This window comes from Pempheris klunzingeri, chromosome 12, assembly GCF_042242105.1.
Source record: "Pempheris klunzingeri isolate RE-2024b chromosome 12, fPemKlu1.hap1, whole genome shotgun sequence".
Classification (NCBI taxonomy): Eukaryota; Metazoa; Chordata; class Actinopteri; order Acropomatiformes; family Pempheridae; genus Pempheris; species Pempheris klunzingeri.
The window spans coordinates 16,205,020-16,225,883 of record NC_092023.1 but is presented as its reverse complement, the minus strand read 5'-3'; the positions used below and the strand labels follow the sequence as shown (position 1 = coordinate 16,225,883).

At 40.7% G+C, this 20,864-nt stretch overlaps 1 protein-coding gene across 1 annotated transcript in view; it reads left to right on the top strand.

Moving 5' to 3' along the window:
- LOC139210875 (kinesin-like protein KIF20B) overlaps positions 1-20,864 on the top strand; it is a 52,799-nt gene that overhangs the window by 8,841 nt on the left and 23,094 nt on the right. The window contains exons 17-30 of the mRNA XM_070841066.1: positions 297-501; positions 1,299-1,477; positions 2,470-2,946; positions 3,212-4,404; positions 5,432-5,570; positions 6,624-6,743; positions 6,919-6,976; positions 7,530-7,655; positions 9,008-9,138; positions 9,795-9,950; positions 10,321-10,497; positions 12,776-12,901; positions 14,062-14,169; positions 15,617-15,826. Of these exons, the coding sequence (XP_070697167.1) occupies positions 297-501; positions 1,299-1,477; positions 2,470-2,946; positions 3,212-4,404; positions 5,432-5,570; positions 6,624-6,743; positions 6,919-6,976; positions 7,530-7,655; positions 9,008-9,138; positions 9,795-9,950; positions 10,321-10,497; positions 12,776-12,901; positions 14,062-14,169; positions 15,617-15,826 (3,405 nt within the window). The remainder of the gene's footprint in view (positions 1-296; positions 502-1,298; positions 1,478-2,469; positions 2,947-3,211; positions 4,405-5,431; positions 5,571-6,623; positions 6,744-6,918; positions 6,977-7,529; positions 7,656-9,007; positions 9,139-9,794; positions 9,951-10,320; positions 10,498-12,775; positions 12,902-14,061; positions 14,170-15,616; positions 15,827-20,864) is intronic.

Genomic DNA, 20,864 nt, shown 5'->3' with positions numbered 1-20,864 from the left:
CTGATTCCGTCTACAGCTTGCCATGAAATAATAATGCTTCCTGGTGGAACAGCTTTATTCACTGTGGGAGCAAAGGGAATTCCTCCTGACATATTTGATCCATATTTGGCTGCATTCATTACCTCAGGAGCAGTTTGCACGTAGCTACTCCAGCAACTATGGGTCAAGCTAATTCCAGGATACTCTGATAGGTGTGGTTGAACTGCCTTAGGACACCAGACGTGGGTGTTCTGATAGTAGCGATGTGCTCACTAATTTCTTTGACTAATATCTTTCATGTTTCCCTCCTTCTGCAGGACAAATCTCTGGACCCATACTCCTCTGAATTGGCAGGCATAAAAAAGGCTGCTGACGCTGCTCATAAATGTCTGGATTTGGGCCGAACAGGGACTCGGGGAGACAGAGGTGATGCTGTAGAGGAGTTGGAGAGGAAGGTGTTGGAACTGAATGAGCACCAGCGGAAAGTCCAAGACCAGATGGTCAACAGGCACAATGGTAAAAGTTTGTATGAAACCATCAGTGTTGTCCATCAATGCAAATAACGATTCATCAGTCATACATGAATAACTCTGTCCCGGGTCATGGTAGCAAGACGGTCCGTTAGCCGCTGCTGTGTTCTTCCGGGCACTTCCACGTTCACTGGTGTTAATCCTGCATAAGCTTAAATAAGCACCGAAGAAAGGAAATGTTAGCAAACCCTAACATGTTATGGCAATAGCTTGATATGCAGGGACGGCTAAATGTAGTGGTTTAAGTTTATATCAAAAGTATATTTAAACAAAATAAATAAAAAAATTATTATTCATTCAATTGTACATTTACATTTTATTTACCACTTTTCTATGCAGTGCAGAGGAGATGAGATTAAAGTCAGAAAGACTAACACGTGATGTGCATTGTTTTTGTAGATACATATCATGATATAGAGTCTCTAGAAGTGTATAATTCAACTTTTTCAGATGGTTCAGTGTTTGCAATAAATATATTGCAATAAATCATAATATTGAATCACAACACTTGTAGAATAGTTAAAAATTGCAATACATATCGAGCATCGTGATAGTGTCGACTTAGGACAAAATCATATTGTCTAAGTCCCTAAGTGTCATAACAGAAATGTCACTAATTGAACAAGTGTCATACCAGCATTACAAGCTATCCATTACAGTGCAAAATGTACTCGTGGTGGTAAAAGGCAACATGACTTCCCGTGATTTGTTGTAATATTGACAGTTTCATCCCAGTTCTCAAGTCCTGATGTAGGTCTTTGTTTCATGTGTTATTATTCCCTGAAGAAGCCAGTGGAGCAGAGGATGAAGAGAAAAGGATCCTTCTCTTCCAGCTCCAGGAGAAGTCGTCAGAGGTTGCCCGGCTGGAGAAACAAGTGGGAGACCTGCAGAGGGTGGCAGTGCTGGGCTCACAGGATCGCTCCTTGCTGGTCAAGGAGGGCAGTTCACGTGAGGGAGAGCAGCTGCAGGTACAAACTCTGGGAAAAGGAGGTCCTAACAAGCAAGAAGTGCTGAATTCCCACAAAGAGAAGAAATGACAACATCAGTAACCTGAGAAGTCAAAACTCTCATCAGTTTTTAGCTTGTTGTTGTTAGCATCATCTCCTCTCTTAAAGTATTATGTCTGCCCCCCCCATCATAGTTATACAGTTGTATTAATTCATGCACCCACAGGCTAGAGATGTTGGCCATTGAGCATCTGTATCAAATCGGTAAAAGGTTAATGCTTTTTTCAGTGATTCTTTAGCAACACAAGGGTAAAATGTTTCCATTTCACTCACATTTTTGTATCTATTCTTGGAGTTAGACCAATGAACTGTTCACAAGCTCGCTTTTCTAACCCCCAGGCCATCACTGGCCTATGAAGTATTAGCCTGTTTTTTTTTTTTCTTTTTTTTGTTTTTTTTACTGGCTAAGCATGTATGTCTAGAGCTTGGGGTCAGCATGCAAACATTTTTAACAGAATGTAACCAAATTTCAATTCTTTTACTGGTTTCACCACTTCTCCAAAGGTGAGGGTTTTCCTCAAACCATTAAGTACATGCAAAGAGGGAGCCGAATGAAATGAGGCATAAGACTGTTTGCCTTACTGACAATGACAACACATTTTATATATTAGGGTCATGTTTTATAGTAGAAATGTTAATAATTGAACAACATTCATACCAGTTTTATAAGCTATCCCCTTACACAGTGCCTCCAGTGTAGGAAGTTAGTGTTCTTGGCTGGGGTGCTTAAGTAAAGGACACCAGTTGCTACCTGGACAGTATGAAATACCCTGCTACTGTCAACTGTTTCCTAATGTCATTTACATACCGAAGTGATGGCCCTTTAAAATCCAGGACTTGTTCATCAGTTGTTTTCAGTGACACTCTCGACCACCCACATTAAGTGTAATCAATGCTGTTTAAACATTAAAATGGAATTAATCAATACTCCTATCCTATTGCCTATCACCCAGGAGGCATTGGCTGCCCTTGAGAAGGAGAAGAGAGACAGAGAAGAGGCCCTTGCTGCTTTGGAGTACCAGACTATGGGAAAAGAGGAGGCACTGGCATCCTTAGAGGAGGAGAGGAAAGCAAAGGAGGAGGCCCTTGCCATGCTTGTAGAGCTGAGGCGAACCCAAGAGGAGGCGCTATCATCCCTCCAAGAGGAGAGGAAAGGCAACGAAAATGGCACTGCAGCCCTTGAAGCTGAGAGGAGAGCCAAAGAGGATGCCATTGCAGCCCTTGCAGAGGAGAAGCAGAGCAGAGCGGGCCTACTTGCTGCTATTGGTCAAGGGAGGAGTGACAAAGAGGAGGCTCAGTCTGCTCTGGAGGTGGAGAGGAAGGAGGTCAGCAGGCTGCTTGAAGAGAAAGAAAAGAGGCAACAGGAGGGTGATGCACTTCACCAAGAAGTCAGAGAGCTGACTGCCAAACTGGAAGCTACAGAGCAGCAGGTACAATATGATTTTAACATTTTGGTCAAATTAAACTGTTAATCTACCACCCAACAAAAGGCTGAAAATGATACTCATCTGTATATTATTTGCGTTAAATTGTTATTTTTCCAGAAAATGTATTGAGAGACCTGAGATAAGCTTTGAGTTTTGTCTGCCAGAAAGTTGTTTGTCATGAGTCGTAGAATAATGGTTACTTGTGTTTCATTAACTGTATTAGTGCTACAAGACTAAAAGAAAGTGATATTTGTGGGAATTACCACAGGTGACCAGTGAGACGGAGAGAGCTGAAAAAGCCATAGTCCAACTGGAAGAACGCTCCAAGGAGATCCAGGAGAAAACTTCCCACATCCATGCCCTGACGCAGGAAGTGCTCTGCCTGAAACAGGAACAGCAGACGTTAGCAGCATCTTGTAGTAGTGTCAGTGATGGGCTGAGCGAGCAGGTGTCCGAGCTCAGGAAGAACCTGGCTGAGGAAAATGAAAAAAATGAGAGCGAACACAGGCAAGTGCAGGAGCTGGAGCACCAGCTAGCACAGGCAAAAGAAGAGTTGGCACACAAACAGCTAATCTCCGACCAGCAGCTGGATCAGTTTACTGAGAAGCTGAATCAACAAGAGGCGGCTTCAAAACAGAAAGTTGAGGAGCTGAGGAAGGAGCTTCAGGAGCAAGAAGAGATGTCGCAGCAGCCGATGGATGAGCTCAGATCCAAGCTCAAATGCCAAGAAGATGCTTCCAAGCAAGAAGTAGAACAGCTAAGAGCAAAACTTGAGGAGCAAACGCAGGCCTCGGAAAGACAGGTAGAGGAGCTCAATGACAAGCTGCGAGAACAAGAAGTGATGTCACAGCAGCAGTCGGAGGAGTTAAAACTCAAACTGAGTGAGCAGGAGGCAGCGTCCAAACTTTTAGACGATCTTAAGCAAGAGCTCAGTGAGCAGGAGAAAACTGCAGAGGTGCTAAAGGCTGAACTAGAGGAAGCTAGGACTAAAAGCTCAAATGGTGCTTCCAGCGCTGCTGCTGCTGCAGAAGATCTGAAGAGGTTGAACTCTGATCTCCGTGCAGAGGTCGAATCCCTGAAGGCAAAAGTTTCTCACATGGAAGAAATAAAGAAGTCTCCCAGCAAAACTGAATCCCAGTTCGTCTCTTCAGAGATGGAGAAAACGCGAGAAGCAAAGGACAATCAAGTGGAAAAGAAACCAAAAGAATCAGCGCGAGAGACCGGATCTGGGGATAGAGAGGCAGAGCTGCAGAAGAAGCTGCTGGAAAAGGAGGCACAGGTAGCATCCCTGAAGAAGAGCCTGAGGGAGGCACAAGAGCGGCGGGAGGAGGAGGAGTGCCAGGCGGTCCAGGAGGCCCGGCGAAGGGAGGTGGAGCGGCGCAGGGAGCTGCTGGCCGTGGCGCATGAGGCCATCGCTCAGAAGGACGCAGAGCTGCAGAAGAAAGACGAGGAGATCAGCACGTAAGCAGACATACCCTTCTCATATTAGGGCAGGAAATTACATCTTCAAACTTCTTGTAAAGGTCGGGCTCTACTGTCAAAGATATCTTATTATAAAACCTGCATTTTACTTGATACAGAAAGCTCTACTCATGTTAGAGTGGAAAACCTAGTAGAGCCTTTCACACTACACGTAGCCCAGATTTACATCTCTGTCAGCGCCGTCTGTTAGGGACAACTGTCTGACCGTGTGGAAGGTGATGCGTCCCCTTTCTGAGCCTGGCTTTCTAAAACTCAGTTTGAATTTTACTTACAGACTCTGAAGGAGGTCTGTCCCTGACTGTCTGAATCATCCTCAGTTCCAGAATTTTTCAAGTGTATCTGTAGCTACTATTTATCCAGGGTTAACAAATACAAGCTTTACTTAAGGGTGAGCAGTGTAGATTACTGTACTGGTAGTAAGGTAGGAAAACCATTTTTGTAAAGTGTAGATTTCCCTGGGAAAGAACATCAGCTGTGTTCTTCTGTGTTCCCCCATCAGTGGAAAACAGCTGGTTTTTAAGCAGCTTTGTGACTGGAAGTGATTTTGGAGTGTAATACCTCTGCTGTACTCCTGGCCACAGAGACACTCTAATCCCAGAGCTAGTGTATTTGTCAATGGGTATTTGTAAATATTAAAGCACGATTATTTCCTTCACTGTTTTTGTTTAATCTAGGTAGAAATGTCCAAACAAGCAACATATGAATAATAAAATGAAATAAAGAGGAAAAGAAGAACTTAGGCCTTCCCTGTGCGTTGCTGTTTTCCTTATTCCTTAGGATTCAATAAAGAGTCTGATAAGCAAGTGGTTCCGTATTAAACTATATTAATCTGTCATTGTGAAATACGTTTTATCTTTCATCTCTCCACAAGTGCCTCGTTGTCCAGGGAGAGTTGTATTAATCTACCCAGCCAAGAGTCTGAAGAGGAATGATGTTCTGGAGCGCAATGCACTATCCTGTGTTTTAAAAGCACCAATTGCATTGTTATCTTGTGTCACTCCCCCAGACTAAAGGAAAATGCCAAGCAGGACTCGGAGGAAGTCAAACGCCTCAGCCTCGAACTTCAGAGGAAAGAGGACGATACTTCAGATCTCAGAGAGAAACTAGCCGACTACAAAAAGCAGATCCAGCAGATTCAGAAGGAGGTAGGCTCATTAATTTTTTAAACTTAAACACTATCCTGTTGAAAAAGCAAAGTAAAAACCAGTTGATTTCTAAGTTGTTTCTGTCAGGATGCAGCAAAGATATTGTTTTGGGGTTGCAGCATAGTTTCTTAATGGTGTCTACAACAAGGTTCTTCAACCAAAATAAGCGGCCATTTTCCCAATAAGGCAGCACATCTGAAAAATGTTTAGATTCTAGAGTGGATATGTACAAAAGGCCACGCTAGTCACACACTGTAGATGTGTAGATTTTGCCAGATGACTAAAACTAGAAATAATTAAAGAACTGTCAAAAGTCTGAGTTCATCTTCAATCCCTTTTGGTAAAGTAACCTTGTTTCAGTCATGTACAGTTAAGACTTTGGAAGCCTTTCAAATTGGAAACCTTGAATATTGATAAATGTTGCAGGATTATCTTGAGGATTTAGTCTTGGACACAATATACAAGTCTACATATGCACCTGTATCCTTTGTATCAAACTGCATACTTATACTTATACGTGTACTGGATCAGTACTGTTGTTCTATTGTGCTGCCAGGTCAGCATCACTGTATGTGCAAGCTGAAGAAAATTAGATTAAATTAAAGATGAAACTCAGAGAAAAGACCTACCTCTCTGTTCCTTCTGCTCCATCTTTGAGGAAATTAGTGTAAAAACACGTTGGTTAGATTTCGCTCCCTTTATGATGTCATAAGGGGATCTGTTGATCATGTTGCCTCCTCCAGCACGTCAGCAGGCCGACTGACACCTCCACCTCACTGTCTGCCATTGCTTTTTTCCTCACTAACTCCATCTACTGCTAACACAAGGCTTCTAAATTGGAGCGTTCACACAGAGACTGAAAACAGCAGCAGGAGCCACATTTGTATGAGGAAAAAATAATTTTTTTAGTATTCAACTATGTCAACATGTTGTAGTGGAACCTCCAAATAAAAGTATGAACCAGAATACGGGACCTTTTAAGGCAAACCAGTTGGACACAAACAGCTAATAGCTTGAGCTACTTTTCTTCACTTTTTTTTTTTTGTCCTAAAGATCTCAGCCATGAGAGAAGAGGAAAAGGTTTTGAGGCAGAGGCTGGTTGACACGGAGAAAGCCAAGAAGCAGCTTCAGTCTGACCTCACCAACAGAGACAGAACCATCCAACAGCTCAAAGTGGTAAGAGTATCTCTGAACACTTTAGCTTTGTTTGCCCTAGAAGAACAGCACCCTCCTGTTGTATAGCAAGCAATCCAGTGGATTTCCCTTTGACTGCCTCCATACTGTTATATTGATGTGCCATCTTCACGTTCTCCTCGTCTCCTCATCTCATCTTTCTTCCCTCCTCTAGGAACAATCATCTGACAAGTCTGATCAGACACTCCAGCTCTACCAGAAGGCCTGCAGAGGTACCTGATGTGTTTGAGTGTGCTCCATACGAGGACCACTATTACTATTTTGTCATACTTGTGGGAAGAGGGTGTGAAAATCAGCATAGCCAGTCTTTTTCAAAACTGCAATTTGGGATTATTGTATCTTTATGACTGTGCACCAATATGACAATGCAAAGATACTCATAAGGCTGCTTTCTCAAACAAATAACTTTATTAAATTATTACTTTATTGTTGCTGGTATTCTTTTAAATGGATTTGCTAGATCCCTGTCTTGCAGGTATTGCAGACAACTACATCTTTGGAGAAGTAGTCCCACACCTAAGTACCCATTCACTGTCACTTTTCAGCCATGTAGGTGATAGATGAAAGAAGATTTTATTTAAGGTCCATATCTGCCTGATTAATATCAGCTGGGCTTTACGTCATAGCTACCAGTCTGTTCTGTGCACAGTATGTGTCTCTAGATGGTCTTTTTATTGCTATGTGGGGAGCAGGGAGACGTTCAGCTTGTAAACCTGTACCCTCGTGTGTGTGTGTGTGTGTGTGTGTGTGCGTGCGCGATTTTAGACCTTGAAGCCAAGGAGTGTGTGATGGAGGACATGCGTTTGGCTCTGACTGAGCAAGAGGACACACAGGAGCAGATGGAGCAGGTCTTGGAGGAGAAACTGAACCTCATCCAGGAGCTCTCAAGAGGTAAAGGGGAAAAAAATCAAAGAAAAAACATGAAAAGCAAATGAGCAAAGCAAACAATGTGGATTTCATTGTTTTGAATTAAAGAGGGGTTTGGCCTGCGGACAGCTTAGTTTAATCCTCTTATCCTCGCAAACTGCAGAGAAACAAGAATGTTCATAAAAAATATTTAATGAAAGTCACTATACTGACACTGGAGTAAACTTGTATCTTCTCACTGCAACATGACTGTGTAATTGGATTGCCATGAGGACAGAAACACAGGATGCAAAGTGTGAAGCCTGGAACATCACAAGAAGATGCACACATAAAAGCTTACTCACTAAACCAGTAAAAAAACACACTGAAGTGAGGTCACAGTTAAATTTGATTCTTTACACTTTACTGGAATCATTGCCTTAAAACTGAATTTGTTCGTTTGGAACTGAATTCCTATTAACTTTAAACTGAATGTAATCGATAATAGAATAAATGAAATTCAGTTGCTTCTAAAACTGTATTTAATTGTCATTGAAAATTCAGGTCTGTATATATGAGTATTTGTATATCAGTCAGTTCTCACCATTCAGTTATACATTTTCTTACAATTTAATTCACTTTACTGAGACACATCAGGTTGTTCAGGAAGAGAAGCCAATCAGCAAGTGTTTGACTATTTCTTTCGCTCCCATTGATCTGTGGACTTTTAGGGAGTGATGCCCGTGAAAGAACATTTCTTTCGAACATGAATGAGGCTTAGTAGCTAACTGTCACTGGCATTTCTGTGGTCAAACCAGCCGCCCCTAAAGTTGGAGTGCACTTGTATTCTAACCTTTCGTGGTAAATGCATGGAAACGGCCCGGAGCGAGCTGACTCAGTTATGCTACATGCATTCCTTCATAGCAAAGTAATTTCTTTTAGCCAGTTTCATGAGTTCAGAGTGCTGTGAACCTCATCCCACATCCTGCAATGTGGGAGTATTAGACTAGTTTGGCTTCAAGCCTGTTTTTTAATTGGGCAATTATCTTTCAACTCCAGTCAGTCATTGTGTGTGAATGGGGAATGAGAGGTAAACTTTAAAGTAAACTGTAAAGTTCTTTGTCCGTTAGGGTAGAAATGGGATGTATAAATGCAGACCATGTACCATCTACTGGGAATACGGTTGCAGTCTGTCACTCAACCAAAGACAATATGTCAAGTGACAGACAGAAATACGTGTTTGGTCCTACTTAGAACGTATTCGGTGTTTGGGGGGGGGGGGGGGGTGATCTAGGAACTTGATTAATAAAGAGAAAGTTATATTCATAAGTTATACTAAAAGTACTTAAGTTCTTTATTGAAAGAATTAATCTTCTGGTTTGTTTTAACCATTTCAGAGGTGGAAAAATTGAAAGGGTTGTTGTTACATCAAGACCATGGAAACAGCACGCATTGTCAAGTCAGCAGCCCATCAGATGACGTCAACCTTGCCAAACAAGAAGCTGCCAAGGCTCAGGAAAGCTTGAAGGTAATTTGATGTGTTTTCTCGGGTGGAAGGACCAGAAATGTCTGTTCTCAAATTAAGTAAAGGAAACATGGAAATAGGAATTTCATCTTTTTCATGCAGCAATTTCGTGTCGGTGTTTAGACAATAGAATGTATAAGACGTGACCACCACAACGTCACCCATTGGTTTGTGGACTGCAGTCTTGAATCCCAAGTTTGGTATTTTGGCCGTCGCCATCTTGGTTTTGGAGCCAGAAGAGACGTTCATTCCACAAAGACACAACATCTGATTGGTTAAGTTTAGGCATGCCTGCCTCTGGTTGGTCACAAGGAAGTCCCTCCATACCCTAAAACCTGTTTTACTATAAGTAGGACCATAATTTACAAAATGAACATCATGCTTTATTAAGGAAGACTTGAAACTAGTGATTTAGACCCAAAACTCATTAGGATAGTGTTTACTGAGGTAATGAATCAAGTGACAAATTTTCTCATAGACTTCCATAAAATCAGTTTAACACACTTCAGCATTGGCTTCACTTTGCTGACCTGAAAGCTGCGTCCACTTCTTTTATACACCCCATGGTTTAAATCAGTATTTTCCAACAGGGAATGAAAATCAATTCCAGACACTAAAAAAAAAAAAAAAGTAAAATAAGATAATTATTTTGTGTGCAGCTGTGTACAGAGAAGCACCAGGCCGAACGCAGAAAGTGGCTGGAGGACAAGTTGTCCCTGATTGGCCAAGCTAAAGAGGCCGAGGACAAGAGGAACCAGGAAATGAGGAAGTTTGCCGAAGACAGAGAACGCTACACTCGGCAGCAGAGCCACTTGGTAAGAAGGGGATGATATGTAAACATGCTAATACACTGAAACGGTGAAACAAGCCACCGTGTTAGTATTAACAAATTGGACCAACTCTAAAAATGTAGAGCTGAGCCTAACAAGCCTAAACCAGCCAAACAAGTGTAAGATGTCCTAAATGGCCACCATACAGAGAACTTCTTACTTTTAATTTATCCAGCACATTTGTTTTGTTTTTTGGTGTTTTAGCGATCATGTCAGCTTCACTGGTGCACTATAGGGCTCTAATATTCTTGCTTCACAGCTCCTCTTTCTATATCTTTCTATCCCTCTCACCAACATGTAGCACAAAACCATTTTCCCACCACATATTTAGCATGTACATTCCCCTCTTTGTCAGGAGTCCTTGTCGTCCCAGCTGGCTGAGAAGGAGCAGTCCATGGAGAAGTGGAGGAAGGAGAGAGACACTCTGGTTGCAGCTTTGGAAGTACAGCTACAGAAGCTTCTCTTCAGCCAAGCAGAGAAAGACAAACTCATCCAGCAGCTACGCCAAAGTAGCACACAGCCACCACAAGAGGTCAGTATGACACCAAGATGAAATGGGGTATAGGGACCACACACTGAAGATGGAAACTGTCAGTACTGGCTGCATCCTGTATCAAAGAGACCACCTGAATTTGGGAGAAACATCTGAATGTTAGAGCTGCATCACTTAAAGGGAACACAGAGATGGGAGGAAGAGAAAGGTCAAAGAAATGACCAAAAAATGAATGTGCAGGATATGTGCTGATATTTACAGTGTTGGTGTCTCACATCTCTTGGTCAGATAACATCCCTCTTATTTTTTTATATTTTATATATATATATATATATATATATATATATATATATATATATATATATATATATATATATATATATATATATATATATATATATATATATATATATATATATATATATATATATATATATATATATATATATATATATATATATATATATATATATATAAAAAAAAGTCCCTGGGTTTTTTAAATCTTCACGTAGCAAGACTAAAAAAGAAGCAGCTCTCCTCTGTTTGAAACCATGCAGTATGTTTCACCTTGGTGCACACTCCAGCAGTCAGTGACGTCAGGGGAGTGGGCTCCCATCATCTATCCATACAAAACACCTGCTGTGACATTATTGATTGGGGTTTAGCCAGAGGTGAAACTTTACTGAAAGTCTGAACCGGTGGAGTGCACCGCATCAACAGTTTTCTGCTCCATTTCATTCAGTGTAGATTTACCTTTTAGATGGGAGAGCGGGATGTTAATGTGCCTGGAAAGAAGCTGAAAAGCGTCTCAGCCGACATAATCAGTGAAACCCCACAGAAGGAAGGCAGGGAAGGGTCTTAATGGAACCCAGTTGGTGATGAATTTCAATGGATAAAAATGCATACAAAATTCCTTATGATTTCTCTCTGCACTAATTGTTTTTTTGGAATGTTACACAGCAGGAGAGTTTTGTCACACTTTTGCGCAGCTTATCAAGCTTTGGGTCAGTAGTTTGACTAGTTCCATCTTGCTCTCCTTTCCGTCTCTGATAATTTGCAGTAGATTTCGTCTGTGAATGAGCTTTGTTAATGTCGAGCAATATCTCGGATCCACATGTGGAGCATTTTGCTGCGGCACATCTTCTCCTCACTGAGCTTTTGTGTGACTGTGTGAAATTTATGTCATTTATCTCATTGTGACCATGCGGCTTCCTGAGGATGACGATAGAGCAGACAGTGTGAAGGGCAGGCGGGTGACGGCCCACCGAATGAAACAAATTGGGGAAAAGATTAATGAAAAAAATTTTGCATTTTTTTTTTTTTTATCGGAAAAGCCACAAATGACATGGAGTATACTTGGCAAGTGTGACAGAGTGCAAAACCTGCCTCAGCAGGGAAATATCCAAACTATAGTGCTAATCATACAAGGATTATAATAAGCATTGATTCCTTTATCAACAAATAAGATTTGAAATAGGAGTCTATCACTGTCTTCTAGATTTATTGTCTTTGATAACAAATTTGATCATTTGATTTGATTTGCACTAATGCACTTATTGCACCCAGCTGAGTTTTGTCCATTATGGTGCATATTGGTGAACTATCAATTACCAAAAGTTGGAAGTGAGCATAGACATGTCAGTCTTGTTTGTGTTGGTTCGAGCTTGTCAACTTTGTACAATTGAAGAACATTTTTTTTTTTTTTTAAGCAACTGTTTGTGTTGAGAAAGCAATATAAATTATTGATCAAAACTGAACACTATAAGCTCCATAGAATGAAAGTTATAGCAGAACTGTGTTGCTTTTCATTAGAACTCACATGTCCACATCTGCAGAGAGTTACCATTAGTGCTCAGACACTTTTGGAAACCGATCAGAGTTTAGTATCTGTCATTTTGTTCATGCATTTAAAGTCATTTCCATTCATTTTAGCCACACACCATTTCATGCCAATACTGAATTTTGCTCCAGGATCAGAGTGTCGTCTGTCTAAACTAATACATTTCATGTTAGCAGGGTGAGTTGAGGCTTCGGGACGACAGTCATGCATTGGGAGCAATTCCACCATGTGTTTCACATAGAGCTCAATCTGTCCATATTTTTCAACCAATTGTGTTGTCTTATCCATTTTCCAGGGGATATTGGCCTATATTTATTTTCGTGCTCGCTCAAAATGTTCTGTAGCTTTTCTTTTTTTTTGTTTCTCCTTGAATATGAGCTGTAGTCCTTCCTACATGGCAGCCTCAGCTTTGAGGTGAACAGCATAAAACCAAAGGGACAGAGAACATTGTGAGCATCCATGACCTTCCTGTTGCAGAGCGGTGATGGTGGCGTCGGCCTGGCAGAGCTGCAGGCTACTCTGTCTGAGAGGGAGGCCGAGATCCTACGACTGAAGGAAGAGGTCAAGGCAGCCGCAGCCAAACAGGGGGACACGGACACACAGGTCAGCCTTATTAAAGGAACAGTTTGCCCAAGTATGAAATAACTTCTCCAGCTTGCATTAAAGGTGGCTGTTTAAATGTGGTTTCATCCTTCAAAAAGAGCTGTGGTCATCTCCAATTCAATTTTAAGCACATCTGAGCATAAAATCCCTATTTACATAAAGAAATCTATCAAAACCATGACAGCTTCTCAAACCACACAAAATTAATTTCTCTAATGTCCATCACAATGGTTCCATGTTCCAAACGTCAGTACTGTACTGTAATATACTGAAAATGCACATTTTTAGTTTTTCATGAAAAAGTTGCATCTTAGAACTTTTAAATTAAGTTTAAGAATACGCAGCTTTGTAGACCAAGAGGCCTGTGGGTCGTATGATGGAAGGCAGCTGCATAGTTTAACTCGCTTTCTGTCTTTTATTACTGCTGTTTGTTTTTCATTTATGCTCAGGTCACGAGTGTGTGAGTGAGAACAGATTGGAGCACGCAAGATGGAGATAAGAGCCTGGGGTTTGCTTTTAGGTGTTTGCTCAGTGCTTTAGCATGAACCCACTGTTTTCATTTCATTCAGCTTTTAAATCAAAAATCATTGGTGATGTTTAATTGAAGGTGAATAAAATAAAACGGAGGAACGGGCTCCATGGGTTAGATTGAAAACCCAAAGTTGCGTTTCAGTGTCACGGAAAATGTCTTTGCCCCCTGGCCATCACCTTTTACTTTATTTATTCATAGATTGTCCTCAGGGGTTCTCCATCTTCAAAGTGAATAAAATGTGGACAGCAGAACACAAATCATTATGACCTGAATCTTTGTGAATTTCATATTTTGAATCTGAGTACATCTTAACCACAAGATGGAACAAGCATTGCTCACCTACCACTGTATGTTGCCATTGTTAGCCTTAATCTTTTGTGACACATTGTGTTGTAGATTTAACAGTGTCAGTTGGTGAGACCTGGCAGACAAATGTAAATATATTATATGATATTATATCACATAATGATATAATATTATATGATAATATATCATATAATGACTTAATATTCATTAGCAATCTTTTTGCTTAAAAATATCCTTTCATTAAATTTATGAACATGTTTTTGGGTGTTATATTTGTTATAAGAATTTGTGTTATTCATAAGTATTTTTTATTCTATACTAGACTGAAGTCAATGAGAGTCCTGCCACATTGGTCGAGATGTCCCAGATTGAAACCATCAACAGGAAGTCAGGAGGAAGGAGGGATACCAGAGTGTCAGTCAGCAGCCAGGTAAGCTGATGAGATGGCATGAAAATGGGTTGTGAATTAAGTTAAGAACCTTTATTTTGGGTTTGGAGACACCTGCTCAACACACAGATAACGTTAAGTGAAGTGACAACGTTAACAAAAAGTTCCTTTTTCAAGAGAGTGTATCCAGTCCCAATGTCGTGGTGTGCTGCAATTTAGAGTCACTTTACAGAACTGGTGCCTGATGATTTGAGTGGTATCACACTGCTTTCTTAGTATTAATTTTTTTTTTAATTGCCAAACACTTGCCTACTCACTTCCCACTCGTGGCATTTTGGTCAGTACAATTTGTCCGTCTACAAATCATTTGGTGGTCAATATCACAGGGGTTGGACAGGAATGTCAGACCATATTAACAACAATCTCGTCCTATATACCAGTGCTTCGTAGAAGTTTAAATAATTCGCAAAAGAATGATTTCCAATTCCCTCATCTTCCTGAGGTCTAGAAGCATCAGTATGCTTCAATTGAAGTGCTTAATGCCCAAACAACTTCTGCAATTCCCACTCCTACACATTTGAGACATCAGAAACGGGGGGGTCTACTTTGGATCCAGATAATTATTTTTTTTAAATATTCCAAACTCTCACAACCCACACTATACTCAAATGTGTGTTTCCATACTATTACGCTCTTTTTTTTTTTTTCTTCTCACATATGTTGTGTCATGCCAACAAGTCAAGTCCTTTATAGTACCAACTAAATTATTTTGTTTGCAATGTTTTCTGGTCCTGCAGACATACGTTTTCTTACTTTGATGAAGGCTGGGGTTGGGTCGGTTTCCAGTTTTGCCAGTCAAGTCCAATGTGCAAGCTTAGCCCAGTTAGATTTTTATGCGGGCTGACTGAACCGGCATGATTATGAGAGGTCTAGCAATTAAAAAAGTTGCCTACATCTCTAACCTGTAAGGCGGCGCTTGTGAAAGCTATAAACGGAGCCACTAGTGTCTGAGTACCAATGTTTGTTTTTTGTGTCTGATGTGTACACGGCGTCTAAAATGTGGTCCTCTAACAATGAAGGATTTCACCTCATAAACATGAAACTGAAACAAGAAGACAAACCGGAGAAGGATCTGTGTACGATAGTGTGAAAATGTTTACATCGGCCCAACCCCACTGAATGTTATGTATGTTCTTGCACTATCTCAGTTTTTCATTCTTTAACACACCTTTACAAGACACAAAGGAACATAAGCATTTTAGTGGTTGTCAGTGATGAGTGGGCAGTCATCATTTGGCAGCCTGAACCTTTTTGGATACTATTTTGCTCAGTAACAGTTACACAGGTGTGGATGCTGGATGCTGTTGTGGTGACTGACCTTGACACCTTGCAGTAACAGACAGATTGGCCTGAATCATCAGGAGACACATTTCTCTCTCGAGCGACCGTGACTCGACTCGTAACCTTAAAATCATGCGTGGTCCCACAGGGCTCAGCTGGCTGTCCGTCAGTGCTAGACTCCTCTGAGATTTCCACGGAGAACGGCAGGACGAGCCGCTTCCCCCGGCCGGAGCTGGAGATTTCCTTCAGCCCTCTGCAGCCAAACCGCATGGCGCTGCGACGCCAGGGAGAGGAGAGCGCCGTCACCGTCAAAATCACCCGCTCGGCACGCAAGAGGAAGAGCGGAGAGATGGAGAAGGTATGAACCAGTCCGACAAAAGCAGTTTGTCTACACATTCACAAGATGTTGACATTTTTGAGATCCAATTAATTTAACATTTCCATGTCTTTTGCCCTTCATGGATACATTTCTGACTACATGTGTCCAACTGCAAATAACAATAACATGAAAACATCCCATATGTTCATGTATGAACCCACATTTGTATACCACGTTCCCCTCTATTGTGCAACATGAGCCTCAGATATTTCTTTATATATATATATTTTTTAGTTATTTCGGAGATGAAAGTTGTTGATTTTTCACACAGTCTGTGGAGAAAAAAAATTCTGTCTGAGACCTTTCCAATCAGTCCGGCGCAATCAGTCCGGCATGGGAAGTGGAGTGGCATTGGGCAAAGGAGCAACACCAGTTGTAATGGCAATTGTAAACTTGGCCCTGTCTGAATTGAGATCATGATACGACTTCATGATCCTTTTGCACAGCTGCTATAACATTAAAGCAGTAAGCACAACATGGAGAACCGTTGTGTGAAGGCCTTGAGTAGCATTTTGTTCTGCAACGCATTAATTCATTATGTGGTAGTGCTGTGCTATGAAGCAAGTTCAACATAGCCAAACTTTCTATACATGAGATGGCTCAACAAACTTAAATTGCAATCAAATAATCGGTATCACGAACGTGGTTATCAGCTTTGCTCAGCTTTGTTTAGGCATAAATGTGGAGGGATGTTGATTAGTTGAACTAATCCATGGTGTAACTTTTGCTTAAAGTACCGTGGGTGCTTTTAACTATGATCATCTGTATCTTTGAATCTGGTTCCACACAGCTTATTGTACAAATAGTGTTTTTGTCAGAACTTAGAGTAGTATCAGGTGAGGAAAAACAAATGAAGTAACTACTCCGACACATTGTTGCTGTTCCTAAAGAGCTTTTTCTTCTTTTTCTTCACTCTCACACAAAGATTGTGAGTGCCTTGATTCTCTTTCAATTTTTTCGCATGGAGCAGCACTCATTTGTCATTTGTTGACGTAGTTTAGAGAGAAATTAAGGACATTTGTTTTGATGCTAATTCAAACATGGCAGAATTGTCACAGGAACATTAGTTCACACACAGACCTTGATTAATTGTACAATCCTTGGTCTAGGGGATAGAAAAGTTCCTGTAGAATGGCACCATCACAAAATATGGCAAATGCATACTAAAAATACATATATAACAAGTCCGATAGAAAGTGCAAACGAGTGCACAGTGGAGCTTTTTTTGTTATTGATCTCGCCAATATCACCAAGAGCATTATGCAAGCTTGTATGTGTGACTAGTACGTAACAACGTCAAAAAGCCAATCCCATTAGTGCCATCTGGAAACAGATTACAGTCTTCATTCTGAGAACTGCTTGGTACTACTACAGCTGTTCTGTGACACCAATTACAAATCACACATTGTCTTGAAAAGTAATCCCAGAACAGACCAAAGAAGCTCCATATAAGCAGAACCTGTGATTGTACAGAAAAGTGAGGCTGCAGTGGCGAGTAAAGGTTGTTTTCAGGACACTGTCTGACTGGAATTTGAATAAATGCAGGAGAGGAGCTGCACTTATGTTAATTTGTTTGTTTCAACTAATGCAAGGGAAGTAGGCTAATGCCTCTGTTACATTTGGCTCCCAAAGGCGTGTGACACATGCAAATGCTACAAGCACGTACTGTGTATATACACGTACTCAGCTCAGAGAGAAACATGCGTTTTATCATAGAAAGCCAATGTAATGTATGCATATACATAGGTGTACAAAAAAGAAAATGGACAAACCCATTATAGAGAACACTCCATTTTGCTTGCATTGCATTCACTTTATTGCCATGTATACTTTGACCAGCTTGCATAGGTGGACAGGATACCACAAATTTAGTATGTAAGTAACAAGTTTTTTTTTTCCCATGTATTTTTAACAGGAAGACTAATGAAATGGTTCATGTAGTTAGCAAAATTCAAAACACCAAAATTAAGCAGCCGTTCCAATTTCTGAATATTTGTACACCAGAATATTTTAGGGTTTTGCTGAATCGTGTCATGAAGAACTGACTCTGACTCTTATACAGAATAATGGGTAGAAAAGAAACCAAATCATATACAGGATGCTACAAATTAACATAAATCAGAGCCAGAAAGTGGCACATACATTTTCCCCAAATATAAAGAGAACCAATACATATAATATTGACAAGTAATATTTTTTCCATGTATTTTGAACAGGAAGACTAATGAAATGGTTCATGTAGCCTTTACTTAGCAAAATTAAACACACCACAATTAAGCAGCCATTCCAATTTCTGAATATTTGTACACCAGATTAGTTGAGGGTTTTGTTGAATCGTATCACGAATGTCTGACACTCAATACAATAAATAATGGGTAGAAAGAAAAATGTGACTTCTATCAAATCCTATAGGTCACACAATCTATTTTCCAAACACAATCTAGTTTTTCAAACTGCTAATCTCAATAGTAAGAGGAAGAACAGCAGTTCTTAGTTGTGCATCTGAAGGTCTAAATAAACAAGATGTAATATTTGATTCAAGTGTTTAATGTTGTTGTGTATGCATATATGTCCTACGGGTGAGAGATAACAACCCCATTAATCAGAAATACCACTTACAGGGAGTAACACACACATACTCTAACTTTAGTCACAGCACACACACACACGTCCCCCCCGGTGCGCACACTGTACAAGCATCCCGCTCAGAGGAACGAAAGGTCGGGTACAGTTCACTTGTCACATCATCGTTCCGATGTCACTGTGTGCAAAGGTTAACGCTGGTTGCAGCTTGTACGACTCCCCTCTTTCAGAAATCAGATGTGAAGATAATTTCACGGAAACATTTCTACTCATTGTGTGTGTTCTCATTGACTTTATTGATTCAGAGCTTAAACTTCCAAATATGATTAACAAGGTATCACTGAGCAAATAACACTTGAGGCATATACTGTATAACTCAGTTTTCCTGCTGCTTCTTTTATTTTGTCCTCTATATTATAGAGGAATGACATTGGATAAAATTGATCAGTGCATGGTTCCAAATATAGCCACATTAAAGTGTTTCTGCTTGCACAGTAATGCTATATACAGTGGGGCAAAAAAGTATTTAGTCAGCCACCAATTGTGCAAGTTCTCCCACTTAAAAAGATGAGAGAGGCCTGTAATTTTCATCATATGTATACCTCAACTATGAGAGACAAAATGAGAAAAAAAAAGAGGTCAAACGTTTTCTGTAAGCCTTCACAAGGTTTTCACACACTGTTGCTGGTATTTTGGCCCATTCCTCCATGCAGATCTCCTCTAGAGCAGTGATGTTTTGGGGCTGTCGCTGGGCAACATGGACTTTCAACTCCCTCCAAAGATTTTCTATGAGGTTGAGATCTGGAGACTGGCTAGGCCACTCCAGGACTTTGAAATGCTTCTTACGCAGCCACTCCTTCGTTGCCGGGGCGGTGTGTTTGGGATCATTGTCATGCTGAAAGACCCAGCCACGTTTCATCTTCAATGCCCTTGCTGGTGGAAGGAGGTTTTCACTCAAAATCTCACGATACATGGCCCCATTCATTCTTTCCTTTACACGGATCAGTCGTCCTGGTCCCTTTGCAGAAAAACAGCCCCAAAGCATGATGTTTCCACCCCCATGCTTCACAGTAGGTATGGTGTTCTTTGGATGCAACTCAGCATTCTTTCTCCTCCAAACACGAGTTGTTGAGTTTTTACCAAAAAGTTCTATTTTGGTTTCATCTGACCATATGACATTCTCCCAATCCTCTTCTGGATCATCCAAATGCTCTCTAACAAACTTCAGATGGGCCTGGACATGTACTGGCTTAAGCAGGGGGACACGTCTGGCACTGCAGGATTTGAGTCCCTGGCGGCGTAGTGTGTTACTGATGGTAGCCTTTGTTACTTTGGTCCCAGCTCTCTGAAGGTCATTCACTAGGTCCCCCCGTGTGGTTCTGGGTTTTTTGCTCACCGTTCTTGTGATCATTTTGACCCCACGGGGTGAGATCTTGCGTGGAGCCCCAGATGGAGGGAGATTATCAGTGGTCTTGTATGTCTTCCATTTTCTAATAATTGCTCCCACAGTTGATTTCTTCACACCAAGCTGCTTACCTATTGCAGATTCAGTCTTCCCAGCCTGGTGCAGGTCTATAATTTTGTTTCTGGTGTCCTTTGACAGCTCTTTGGTCTTGGCCATAGTGGAGTTTGGAGTGTGACTGTTTGAGGTTGTGGACAGGTGTCTTTTATACTGATAACGAGTTCAAAGAGGTGCCATTAATACAGGTAACGAGTGGAGGACAGAGGAGCCTCTTAAAGAAGAAGTTACAGGTCTGTGAGAGCCAGCAATCTTGTTTGTTTGTAAGTGACCAAATACGTATTTTACCGAGGAATTTACCAATGAATTCATTAAAAATCCTACAATGTGATTTCCTGGATTCTTTCCCCCCATTCTGTCTCTGATAGTTAAAGTGTACCTATGATGAAAATTACAGGCCTCTCTCATCTTTTTAAGTGAGAGAACTTGCACAATTGGTGGCTGACTAAATACTTTTTTGCCCCACTGTATGATTGTTGCAATTTTGCAGTGTTTTGCTTGTGGCGCATCACTGAATTTCCCTTGTTTCCACAAAATCCCAAGTGATGGCGTGTTTAAGTCATCCTGATATATTTCTTAGGAATGGAAATACCTTATGCCTGTATTTCATACTTGCACATGATCAGTGTTTTAATTTACTTCTGATAAAGTTATTTTAGTAGCAATTTCAAACCAGAATAATGAAATGATGACATGAAGATAATACCAAAAGGAAAAATGAAGGAGATTGTGTTTTGCTTGATAGTCATGGTTGAGATGAACTTTGAGTTTAGCTGCTTTCAAGAGATGACTAGATAAATGCTGCAATCTGCATGCAAGGGATATCTATTTAAAAGTGGTGTAAATGAACAGTACTGCAAATGGATAACAATGTTGAATTAAATTACATATTAATTAATAAAAATTAATCAGCAT